The 13,480-nt window shown below is 50.9% G+C and overlaps 1 protein-coding gene and 1 pseudogene across 1 annotated transcript in view; one reads left to right on the forward strand and one right to left on the reverse strand.

The window, feature by feature from the left end:
• LOC133352504 (agrin-like) overlaps positions 1 to 13,480 on the forward strand; it is a 105,408-nt gene that overhangs the window by 41,681 nt on the left and 50,247 nt on the right. Inside the window, 4 exon segments of the mRNA XM_061568186.1 lie at positions 8,932 to 8,976; positions 9,688 to 9,903; positions 11,254 to 11,499; positions 12,827 to 13,065. Of these exon segments, the coding sequence (XP_061424170.1) occupies positions 8,932 to 8,976; positions 9,688 to 9,903; positions 11,254 to 11,499; positions 12,827 to 13,065 (746 nt within the window).
• On the reverse strand, positions 5,114 to 5,214 carry LOC133352527 (U6 spliceosomal RNA; annotated as a pseudogene).

Consider the following 13,480-nt stretch of genomic DNA (forward strand, 5'->3'; position numbering starts at 1 on the left):
TTCACCATGAAAGTCCAGTTCACCATGGGAGTCCAGTTCACAATGGAAGTCCAGTTCACCATGGGAGTCCAGTTCACCATGGATGTCTAGTTCACCATGGAAGTTGAGTTCACCATGGAAGTCCAGTTCACTATGGAAGTCAAGTTCACCATGAAAGTCTAGTTTATCATGGGAGTCGAGTTCACCATAGGAGTCCAGTCCACCATCGAAGTCTAGTTCACCATGGAAGTCGAGTTCACCATGGAAGTCCAGTTCTCCATGGAAGTCAAGTTTACCATGGAAGTCCAGTTCACTATGTGAGTCCAGTTCACCATGGGAGTCCAGTTCACTATGGAAATCCAGTTCACCATGGAAGTCCAGTTCACCATGGAAGTCCAGTTCACTATGGAAATCCAGTTCACCATGGAAGTCCAGTTCACCATGAAAGTTCAGTTCACTATGGAAGTCCAGTTCACAACGGAAGTCCAGTTCACCATGGAAGTCCAGTTCACCATGGGAGTCTAGGCTCACCATGAAAGTTCAGTTCACTATGGAAGTCCAGTTCACCACGGAAGTCCAGTTCACCATGGAAGTCCAGTTCACCATGGAAGTCTAGGCTCACCATGGAAGTTGAGTTCACCATGGAAGTCTAGTTCACCATGGAAGTCTAGGCTCACCATGGAAGTCCAGTTCTTTAAACAACATCCTCGTGGCCGTTGTTTATTACGGACCCGCCGTCTCGTATTTACCCACATTGCATTGCGGCTCTTGTAAAATTTGAGATTTTCTTTTGTTTTTACGGAATTAGGACAAAAAAAGGGTTTTTTTTTTGCTTTGCCGACCCCGGGGTTAGGGTAACCAAATAAACGTAACAACAACAATAATAATAATCGGTCATCATTGAGCCGGAATATTTTTGTTGTTGCTTTTGCCGGGAATGGGTGAAGAGTCTTAAAGATGCCCCCCCCACCCGCTCTCTTTGCCAACTCTCCCCCCCCCACCCCCCTTCTACCCGCCTGCTCCAGTCGCCAGCGGCAAGCCCGAAACATAATTACGTTAAAGTTTTTTTTTTGTTCTTTCTAATATCGCAGAGTGCTCCGGATGGGGAACCAGGCTGTGCCTTTTTTTCTCTCGCCGAGATGAATTGCGCGCTCGGGGTGCCCGTGTCGCCGGGGCGCCGTGATCGATGCGATGAGCGAACAACCCCCTTGCAAGTCCGCCCGCACGCGCCAGTGTGACAAAGTGCACGTCGGAGGGAATTTACAAAAAAGAATATTTTCAAAAAGACGTAAAATACACACAGCAGACATTATTATACGGCGTGCGTTCAATTGATCCGCGGCCCAACGTTCGTGTCTGTGAATTCGGTTCTTTTCTTCGAATGCGGCGATAGAAACCCGCCCGCTGTTCCCACGTGGACGGTGGGATTTCAGATTTCGCCAGCCTCTCTCTCGCTTCAGCATCATCATCAGCATCATCATCATCATCCACTGCTGGATGACTACAAGCATGCACTGCTGCGACATCATCAGCCGTAATCTGTCCACTGCTGGATGATTACAAGCACGCACTGCTACGACACCCAGGTTAAAACAATGCAACGCATCTGCAGGTCGTGGTCTACGTACGCACTGCCGGACGAAGGACTCCCCGAGCCATCGCAAACTTTCTCGCAGTCTTGCGATTCAACAATCCATCTGGCTTCCGCACGCGAACTGATTTAATCGCTCCATCTCTGCGGATGACGGGGCGATTCCTGCACAAAGAGTCCTGAGACTGAGCGTCTCCTGTGTGAATGAAAGGCATCATCAAGCGAAGTATGTTGGTTTTCCCAGTCGCTGCGCCATACGTTACCTCCGTGCGCCGACGCTGCAATATTTCACCGTATTTTATTTTTTTTGGCAACGTGGGAAAGCGCCGTGATTGAAGTTGACAGCTGATTGAATTTGGAACGTAAATCTTGAATCTATTCTACTCGCGTGTGCGTGCGTGCGTGTTTACAGATTCCTTTTTACCCATTACTGTGATTACACTCGCAAACAGAGCGTGGATGTGCACAGTCCGTTCGTGGTGTTAATCAACTGCTGGATGAGCGTTAGCCTGACTCCGGCTTTTATCGTTTGTTGAGTTGTTGCGCCAGGCTAGGCCAGGATTCAGCACCACCACTTTCCACCCTGGCATCCAGAGAGCTCAGGCTATCGATATTTCTTGACTTATCGCTCGAACGACAATTACCTATATTTAAGAATGCACAATAAAAATGAAAATACTTAGAAGAAGAATGAAGCTCTTATTAATGATTCGCATGCTGTCTGTAAAATACGTGGGAGGTGGGGAGGGAAAAATATATATTTCTCAAAATGATGTGACCAGAGATGGCCAGCAAGCTTATAGGTCAGATGTTAAATTGCTGCGCTGGCACCGCTGAGTTCAAATCCGGGCAGCTTCCCGCGATTAAACCGGGTTGAAGGTTTCAACTCGGTCACCGATAACTGCACAGTTCTCTTCCTCCTTCGTTTCTCAGTTCGCTTGTCCTGGTGAGGCTCGCGGCGGCAGCAGTAGCGTGTTGAGTAGTGGTGGTCCACACCTCCCCTTTCCCCGGTGACAGACTAAAGCACTGCTACACTACGCTATACACTACTACACACTATTACACTCTACACTACTACACTATACACTACTATGCAGTACACTATACACTACTATACACTACACTCTACACTACTACACTATACACTACTACACTATACACTACTATATACTACTACACTATACACTACTACACTATACACTACAACACTATACACTACACCACTATACACTACTATACTACTATACACTACTACACTATACACTACTACACTATGCACTACACTATACACTACTATACACTACTACACTGTACACTACTACACACTACTACAATATACACTACTACAATATACACTACACCACTATACACTACTATACACTACTTAACTATACACTACTACACTATACACTACTACACTATACACTGCACCACTATACACTACACTATACACTACTATACACTACTACACTATACACTACTACACTATACACTACTATACACTGCTACACTCTACACTACTACACTACTACACTATACACTACACCATTATACACTACACTATACACTACACCACTATACACTACACTATACACTGCTCCACTACTACACTACACTATACACTACACCACTATACACTACACTATACACTACACTATACACAGACTCTAGCTCTTTCTGGGGGAATTCCCAGGCGTTCCCAGGCCAGCCGAGCGACGTCGTCCCGCCACCAGCCTGTCGTCCTGCGCCCGCCCCGGGGTCTTCGCCCATCTCCGAGAAAGAAAAAAAAAACACAAGTACCTCGTCCGTCACGTGCGCCGATCGTCTTTGTCGACGGCTGCCCGGGCAAAAAGAGAGAGAGAGCCGCCGTTCACCGTGCGAGACCCCGCACCGTCTTGCGCGGAATGTTCCAGAGCAATGGGTCGTTCATCTCGTGGCGTGGCACCGATAGCGCGAGCCGAATGTTAAACGGCATACAAAAAAGAACGAGACCGATATTTCAGAAACGGGACCCCCCTCCCCCACCGCCCCCTTCTGCCAAAGAGGAATTCAAAATGTGATTAATTTAGTGTAACACTCTACGCCAGTATTAGCAATTGCACATCAGAGTGACAGAACTGCTTTCTGTATCTCTCTCCCTAAATACAAATTCGAATATTTATTGGCATATTTTGTTTACGTGACGAACCTTGCTCATTGGCTGTGTCATTAATACTCACGCGACCTAACCCAAAAACCTCCATTGTGGGAAACAGACCTCCGTTCTGTATCTCCACGTGTAAATTCAAGCAAACAAACTAAATTAATGAGCGCTTCCATGCCATATCACGCTCTAGGGGAAAGATGTCGAGCCCGCGTCTCAATCTGACGTTCCCAGGTCACTGCGTGCTCGCGGCAGGCCAGGGCATCGCAGTTGCAGTTGGGGGGGGGGGCTTGCGCTTAAGGTAATTTAAGGTATTTTTCGCAGACGATTGATCAAAGCGTGTATTGGGCAGTCAGTGTCGCACTCTTACTCTTAGGTTTTTTCGGTAAAGTCAAGTAGGTAAAAAATAATACCAAATTAAATGAAAATAAATCAATTAATTTTTCAATTAATTGATTTATTTTCATTAAAATAAAATAATAACAAATGAAAAGAAATCTATTAATTGATTTCTTTTCATTTATTATTATTTTATTTGTATTATTTTTTACCTACGTGACTTTACCGAAAAAACCTAAGAGTATGAATCCTTGCAGTCACGAAAGCTTCAAATCTACAATTAGTGTCGCACTCGTTACACACACGAAGCGCTGGCCACAAATGAACCACCATACTTCGCCGATCTCAAGGAGTATAAACCATCATCACGCGACACTCCGGTGGTCATTCTCGCAGCAGCAGCAGCGGCAGCGGCTTTCGACTCAGCCGTCGAACAAAGATGTAGGTCGCCGCGTAGCGCCCTCTCAGATGGCGCTTCTGCGGCCGTCTGGAACGCTCTTCCTTCCAATATCAGGAAGCCACTGGAGCTATGCACTCGATTCAGGTTGTTGTCCTTCCCCCGCACCTCCGATTAGCGCGGTTGGCTACGTACGGCGCGAAAGAAGTTCAACGTACGCAATTGGACACTCAACTGATGCCACCGCGGTCTTCCAGCAGAGTCTTTGTTTGGACTCGACACGGAGAGATGCGACGGCTGTGAGGTGGGATGAGGAGGAGGAGGCGGGCTTGTGCCAGTGCCACGATATCTCCCGTCTTCTCCCTCTGACCCTCTCCCTACCCCACTCTCTCTCTTTCTTGACGATCAGAGAAAATTAGAAGATGCTCGGTGTAGTCGGCACTTTGCTTCGTTCATCATTTCGGTGTTTTTGTTCAACGCTTTGCTTTATGTGCCCCCCCCCCCCCTATTTGAATGAAAGATTTCACGAAAGATTTCAAGCTCTACTCCTTCTTCTTACCCCTTCTCTCTCTCTACCCCCTCTCTCTCTACCCCCTCTCTCTCTACCCCTTCTCTCTCTACCCCCTCTCTCTCTACCCCTTCTCTCTACCACCTCTATCTTTAAAAAAATATGGAACGCTTCACGAATTCGCGTGTCATCCTTGCGCAGGGGCCATGCTAATCTTCTCTGTATCGTTCCAATTTTAGTATCTGTACTCTCTCTACCCCTCTCTCCCTTCTCTCTCTCTACGTCCCCCCTGTCTCTCGCCCTCTCTCTCTCGAAGTCTCCCGACCTTGGCAAACCTGCTCAGTTGCATTTTCGCGGGCGTCTGAAAATTGCGCGCGGTTCCGCGATCTTTATTTATTTATGATTCTTTATTAGTATTACTCCATCGCAGGGCACGCTGCCGTGCGCGCAGATGGTCACCGCGCTCGACTCGCGATGCAGAGGCCACCGCTTGACCTTCGATCTCCCGGGGGGGGGGGGGGTTGGGGCACGGGGGGGGGGGCAATTAAAAAAATCTCCACCCCCACCCCACCGCCCCCTCCATGCTTCTGTCCACCCAGCAGTATTAATGGGTCAGAGGCTAGGATTTGGCGTGCGGTGGTGGGGTAAAGTGTGGGTACTCCGACACGTCTAGCCCAGCGTGGATGAGGAGGCCACATACCATCCTCTATCGGTGCGGCTGCTACTCGCTAACAGTATTTGTGAGTCTTGTTAAGGCTATACGGGGGGGGGGGGGGTCAGTGGCGAGCGATATCTGAACCGGCCCTAGCCCCGACCAGCATAGTGAAGTATGACTTTGCCCCGTAATGGACAATATTATTAAGATGAAAGAGAATCGTAGTATACATAAACTCCTATAGTATACACCACAGTAATACACGTTGTCTGTGTGTACGCTATGGTATGTTGCGTGCATTCAGGTGGCGTTGGCGAATTACGTAAAGTAGTGATAATAAGCACCTCCATGTAGCGGTTCTCATTTTTGTTACGTTTGCCAACCGCAAAGTTTCCCCACAATTTGCCACTCTGCCCCAGTGATGACGAGGGCTCCGTAATTACGTGCTTTGTAAAAAAAAACATATTTGAAGAGGCAGAGGGAAAGAAAAAAAACACAGCACCTTCGTCAAGAGCACCACGACCCCGAAAGGAGCAATACGCAGGGTGGCCCAAAAGTCAGGACACATCCCGACCCTGACGTCTACATAATTGTAATGTGCGTATCTCTCTCTCTCCGTGGTCGCGTGGATTTTTCTCCGGGTCCTCCGGTTTTTCCCTCCACATTTAGAAACGTGCTTTCAGAGTATTTGGCTGCTATACAGTGTACATTTCCACGTGATGATAAGCTACTTCTTTGAGCTATTATATGTGATAGCCAGGTCGCTTTTTGACAAATAAAATAAAAAAAATAGTTACGTTTGTATTTTTTGTTCATGAAAAAATAGGCGTTTGCATTGCCTTAGTGCTGTTCGCATTTTGGAATGTTGGTGGTCTAATACTGGTGCAGAGACAAGGCCATAGAGGAGGCTGTCTTCGGTGTGGGCCAATCAATGTCAAGGGCAATGCATACATTATGAGCAAAGCATGTTTGTTTCCATGCTTTACCACAAGCATGTGCGGTTGATGCCCACTTGATGCCTTGCAATCGTTGTCAATATGGTGGTTGAACATCTCAACACCTGTATTATATATATTTTTTTACGCATAGAGTCAATATTTTTTTTTGAAGAAATGACAGGGATATTTCAAGGCTCCCCCTGCTTGCCCCACACTCGCTACGCCGCTACTGGAAGTAACCCTCTGTGTCCAGACGTATGCCCCCCCCCCCCCCCCCCCGTGTAATGCACCGACTTTGGCGGCGGCCGTTTATGTGGACGGCAAAACAGGCGGCGGTTGCTTCGTGCCCCCCCCCCCCCCCGGCCGTGGTATTTGACCTCATGACCTCCGGGTTGTGAGCCATTTACTCCGTACCACTCCCACGGGCACCGTGAGCGTGGCGTAGCACGATTTTCGCTTGTGAAATTTTCTACATTTTCTCCCATGTCCGACCACTCCCCGCGCATACACGGTACAGTGCCTTCACGCTCGACTTCGCCCATGACTTCACGATCTTGGCATCTTATCGCCCCCCCCCCCGCGCCCCCCCCCCCCCAAGATGTCACCTCCCACAAAGTGAACCCTTTTCCCTCCTCTCTACGGCTGGACTTTGCGCACGAAATTTCATTGTCCCGATCCCCATCACCGTCGTTAAATTCATTCCTCAAGATGAGGCATCCCCCGCCGCCGAAGTAAAAACTCCTAGGCCAGGGCTTTTTCCCTTGCGGCACAGGAATTGACGTTTTCTCGAAAAGCTTTGCACGCCACTGCCAATTACTGCCGATTATTTACCACCGGGGAAAGGGAAAAAACGATAACTCACTACGTCTCAAGACGGCATGCTCCTGTTACATTGAGGCTTTTGGCTAATTGCATCCGTGAGTGGTTTGGCATTCGTGTGGGAGGAGAAACCGGGAGAAAACCCAGCATTGTGCTGTATACGAGGGGGTTGGGGGGGGGGAGACACCACTGCTACCTCCTGGCCCACACTTCAATGTTGTTGTTGAACTTCTGGGCCCTTCCGGCCCTTTGGGCCCCTGGTGCAGTTGCACAGCCTGCACACTCGATAACCACACCGCTGTTTTCACATTTGAGTTTGTATCTCTCTAGTATTGGTTGTGTGTGTGTGTGTGTATATGTGTATGTTGAACTTGTTTTGCGCCGTACATAGCCAACCGTGCTAATCGCCTACAACACCTGGCAAGCCCAAGTACAGTCGTCACCTCTGCAAGGAACCAACCAGGCTAAAGCGTGCTTAGCTTCCGACATCCGGGGTGATTTGATCGCAGGCGTCCACGACGTGATGACATATTATGATGGCTCTTCTTCTTTATATCAAATAAATGGTCACTGCCCGAAACGTCGCCAATAATGTAGGTTTTTTTTTTTCCTTTTAAGGCCACAGTGTCATTGACGAACATGTTCAGTTTTGTTATTTGTGCTTGTGCACCAATGCAATTTCACCAAATGATGTAGTCTTGTTTTAAAATTTAAACGGACGAGACAAAGAGTTGGCAAGGTGACGTGTCCGTGCATGCGCCTGTGCACGGACAGAAGGACAGTGTGTGTGTGTGTTTTTTATATAAAGTGTTGTGATACAAATCGTAAATAATCACTTATAGGCGTTCATCAATCCGCTGCTGGATGTACGAGGGCCTCTACACGGAGTTGTGAGAGTTGTTTGGCCACACATCATCACGGATGCTTGGTGGCGGGTTGGTGACTCAGGACCAGGTTCAGGTGCTACCTGCCATCGACGATAGCCCGTGGCCGGGAATCAAAAGCAGGTCTCGGGCGGTTTCTTAGCGCACGATGCTTAACCACTGCGCCACCACTCCCAACCCATTCGTAGAGTAATCGGCACATAATAACCCACGCAGGACTGTGTCGTTGGCAGCAGAGGGCACTACAGCAAAATCCATTGTTGTAATGTGCCACGTCCCCCGCATCTACACCTCCCGCCTTAACCAACGCACACTGACCAGGGTGGTGAAGTATGATCAAACAACCCCCCAGACCAACACGGAATTAATTCACAGTGCATTGACCTAAGGTTGTGATTATTACCTATATATCTAAATCAGCTTAAGCCTCCCCGAGATCACGTGACTTCTGTGTGGCCACCCCCACTCTGAACCTCTCCCATCTCCCAGCTGCCGCCCCCTGTGGAAACAGACTCAGCAGCAGCAGCAGCAGCGTCGAGTCCCTGATCCAGCCTCTTCCTTCCTCTCCCCATTTATCCTCATCTTGTGCTCCCATTACTCCGTTACAACTTTGACTGTTCCCCTTCGAAGAAAAAAAAGTTGCCCGTCACAATACTTATTGTTGTTTGTTTCTTGCAGATGAGTCGACCCTGGATGACAAACCGTTCTCAGCGCCCATGCACGGTGAGTGATGCAACGAAGCCTCCGAAACCGTCGGCGCCGAGAATAGATACACAGTGCACGCTTTTAACGTACCGGCAATCGCCGTCGACTCCACGATCAACCCCGGAGGCCCCGTATCCCCACTCGCTGGAGGCTTGGGCACAGGCGGACGTGGGAGAAGGTCCCGATTTGTGAACACCGAGAGCAGGTGACGGCTTACACCGTCGCATGCGTAAACAACAGGTGACTGGACTTCAACAAGAAATAAGGCGCAAACCGCCTTGAGCGTGGGGGACGCGCACTCTGCTGGGCGTTGGATGTCGGTAAACGTACGCGAGGTTTGGAACGCGCTTGAGTGCCGTACGTGCGCGGGTTTCGGGATTCGTGAACACGAGTAGAAACGTGCATTCACACCGCGCGCGACCCTGCGACACTGGGGGTGGCATAGGTTCATTGGTCCAGGGTGGTAAATGCGTGACATTCGGGTATCCAACTTTGGGCTGTGCTATAAAACCAATGGTCTCTCCGAAATATTTGTCGAGCGTGCCCCCCCCCCCCACAGCCCGTCTCCACCCCTGCCCCCCACGGACGCAGGCTACTCCGACATGCTCTGCAGCTTCGGGGTGGTCAATGTGTGACGTTCAAGTACGCAACGTTTTGCTGTGCTATGAAACCAACGGTCTCTCCGAATAATGTTGACCCTGCCGCCCCCCCCCCCCCCCCCCACTGCAGGCTGCCGCGACATGCTGTGCGGCTTCGGGGCGACGTGCGAGGCCAACGGTCGCAACGCGAGCCGCGGGGTGTGCCGCTGCACGGCGCGCAACTGCGCGGGCCTAGTGGCGCCCGTGTGCGGCTCGGACCACGTCACCTACGGCAGCGAGTGCGAGCTCGAGAACGCCATGTGCTCCATGCAGCGGCGCATCAAGGTCATGGGTCGCGGGCCTTGCGGTACGACTCGCGCCGCTCGTCGTCCTCCTCCGCCGCCACTGCTGGCGTCGATGGATTCTCTGCCAATCAGTTTTGTTTGGGTGTTTTTTTTCTCTTTCTCTCTCCCAAGTTTTTTTTTTTATTTCGATCGTGCTATCGTGCCGTCGTGTCACGAGGCGTAGAACCCGTTCGGAGCACTCGCAAAGCAGGGAAACCCTCGGTCTTAGACAACGGCCCTCGGATGTGGATATCACAGAGCTTGCCTCTGAGTCCCTCTTCAAGTGATGGCTGGTCTGCACAAGTAGGGGGTGGCACTTTCCCACCCGTTCTGCATATACGCGAGCAATTGTTCGTCACCCGATGGTCAAACCGGTATATTTCATTCTCACAGCTGGAATTCGGCCGTAAAATTGAATGCGGAACCAAATTTAATGTGATGGGTTTTTTTGGTCTAGTAATTCATACCTGTCAACCTTTTATCAGTCCATACCTTATTACAGACCAATTCAGACCTTATTGGTCACCCCGTGCCCTTATAAATCTCAACATGCATCCAACAAAGTCCCATCACAAGGGAGAGAGATAAATAAGTAGACAAAAAAATGTTTGACCGTATTGAAACGGCTGTACGCCGTGTGGACCTGAAAACTCAATTTCCCTGTACAAGAATCAGGGGGAAACCATGTGGGTTGACACGGTATGAGTAATTGGTGACCGGCTGAGACTATCGGACTCACTACCCTTTGAGAACCCGGCTTGAACTTGGATCTCGGCAGTGCCAGCTCAACGAGCTGACCTCACAGCCACGCAGTCGCCCCTTCACAGTTGTAGTCGTGCTGTCGGCATCGAGTCAAGAGATGAAGAATCCTTTCAAAACTCTTGCCCCGGGCTCTGCACTCCCCCCCCCCCCCCTCCCTCTGATTGCCTGCCGGCCTGTAGATACGCAGTGTGCGGTGTTCGTAAAGTTTTAATTGTGGAAACTGGCCGGTGTTTATGCCTTGTTCCCCGCACTTGCGTTTGGTTAATTGCTGTGAGCAATGCGGTGGGAACCCACCCTTTCACACACTCTGTCCACCCTTTACGCTCGGCTGTTTGAAAATACTCATACAGATGTGCTGAACCCAATGCAGAAGGTCCCTGGATTTGATTATCCGCGAACCTCATGGGCCGCAACCCTAAACCGCATCCACCACACAAACCATGGGTAGCAGCAGATGTAGCCACGCAAAAGTCACGTGATTTACAGGAGGCTTGAGCTGATTTAGATGAATAGGTAAACTCTCTCGGACGGTTGAAACACGCTGTACGTACGGTTGGACGTCTTTCGCACCACTACGTAGCCAACCGTGCCAACCGCCGTCCGGTCCGCAGGTGCCAAGGACCCATGCGAGGGCGTGCGCTGTGGCTTCGGGAGCGTGTGCGTGGCGTCCGCCGGTCTGCAGCGGGCACGCTGCGTCTGCCCGACGGAGTGCCCCCCCTCCTCCTCCTCCTCGTCGTCGTCCTCGTCCGGCACCGTGTGCGGCAGCGACGGGCGGGACTATCCGTCCGAGTGCGAGCTCAACCGCCAGGCCTGCGGCGCCGGCAAAGTCATCTACAAGGTGTTCGACGGGCCCTGCGGTGAGCGACCGCCGCCGAGGCCTGCGCCAGGCTTTGTTTGAAGGCGGGAAGCGATCGTGGTGCGGGGTGAAATCGCGTAAAAGCCAGAAGAATTGGGCCATACCGCGGTGGCGAGATGTTAACTACCTCGCCTGGTCTACAGAAGGGCGTGGTTTCGATCCCGATCCTGACACCTGTGTATTTGGAGTTTGCATGTTCTCCCCGTGGTAGCGTGGATTTTTCTCTGGTTTTGCTATCCACATGTTGAATTGTGCGTTTAGAGTACTTGGCTACTGCTATAGATTTAAGCCACTTAATTGGGCTATCATTTGTTGGCCAGGTCAATGAAAGAGAGCCAGATAGCTCAGTGGGCCTTGCATCATGATTATAGTTTAAGTCACGGAAAGCTTTGCTGGTGATTGGGGTGTTCCAGCATACTGCAAGATGTATTATTATTCTGCTTGTTTTACCCATTAAAGCATCACTGAGCATCAAGTTTTAGCAGTGGGTGCCGATGTTGCTGCGATAGTGCAACCCTGATTTGCAGGACATTTTCAGCATTGGGGGTGTTTTGGACAACACCAATTAAATTATGTGCACGTGTTTTGTTAGCTTTGGGAAGAAACCGAAGAACCCGGAGGAAACTCATGCAGAGCAAGGGGGAGAGGAGAGAGAACGCACAAACTCCACACGCGTAAAGAGCGCCGGATTCGGGAATTAAACCCACCGCAAGCGCAACCCTGCGGAAAATATGGTTTTACACAGTAAATTCACATGTGCACGTGATCCGGGCAGTGGCAGCGGACGCCAGTAAATGTTGGGAGCCAGCAAAGACGCGCACGTGCAGTACAGCGGGTAGCGCTGCGCTACGAAGCCGGCGATCGCGAGTTCGATTCCCACTCACGGCCAAAATCGGTGACGATTATCTGAACCGGTCCTGGGCATTGCCTAGGTCGAATCAGCCTCAAATGAGTATCTGGTTCACTGGGGAGACAAAGGCGGCCGGGCGTGGTGCTGGTCACCTACCCCATCGTGTGCCATGCCGGCCTTCATAGGTGCTACTCGCTAACAGCACTCGCCTCAACAGTCTATTAAGGATACACGGGGGGGGGGATCTTTGTTTCGTCTTTCTACTGCACCGTACGCCACACAGAGACAGCTACCATCAGGTCGGCTCCGAGACGTTCGCTACGTCAACGGCGCGTGGTGCGAATCCAGGTTGTTTGTTTGCCATTCCGATCTGCCATCACGATCCAATGTCGGCATCGTCCTGCCCTGCCCACCGACCGCCTCTCCCCTCCCATGCATCTTCCGCCTGCCCTGTCTCCCCCCCCCCCCGTCCCCCCAGACGCTTGCAAGGCGACGCGGCGCCTCTCGGATTCCGGGCGGCTGTGCCGCATGGAGGCCGGCACGCTGAGGGCGGTGGTGAGCCCGGACCCGGCGCTGTGCCCGCCGGGGCGAGGGCCCGTGTGCGGCGACGATGGCGCCACCTACCCCAGCGAGTGTGCGGTCGTGCGCACCGCTGCCCTGCGCGGGGTGGCGCTCGCCAAACTCCACGACGGGGCCTGCACGCCCGCCGGTAAAGGGGCGCGCTCGTGGCCACGGCGAGTGGCGAGGTTCCCTGGGATGCTGTTGGGCGATTTGGAGGCAATTCGCCCTCTGGCAGCAGTGATAAAAATAATAGCGGAGGGGCCGAGGAGGGGCGACGCTCGCAACGACGAGCGGAGCCCCGGGCGGATCAGAATCAGAAATTTTATTTAGACTGGAGCAGTGGCGGCTCCTGCAAAATCTCTCAGGGGGGGCAAATGTCTGGATGATTGATAAGGATAAGGTCCACCCATGCAATGGATAAATTAACAGCTTAAGCATGTAAAGGCAACTTCACTTCTTTAATATTAATGAAAAATAAAGTGACTCTTACAATACATCTTGTTTGTTTCTATACTCACTATTAATATACAATCCACTCAAGTTTCTTTTATTAAAGATTCCACTAGGTGGC

Source organism: Lethenteron reissneri, chromosome 40, assembly GCF_015708825.2.
Source record: "Lethenteron reissneri isolate LAM-NWPU_2019-01 chromosome 40, ASM1570882v1, whole genome shotgun sequence".
Classification (NCBI taxonomy): Eukaryota; Metazoa; Chordata; class Hyperoartia; order Petromyzontiformes; family Petromyzontidae; genus Lethenteron; species Lethenteron reissneri.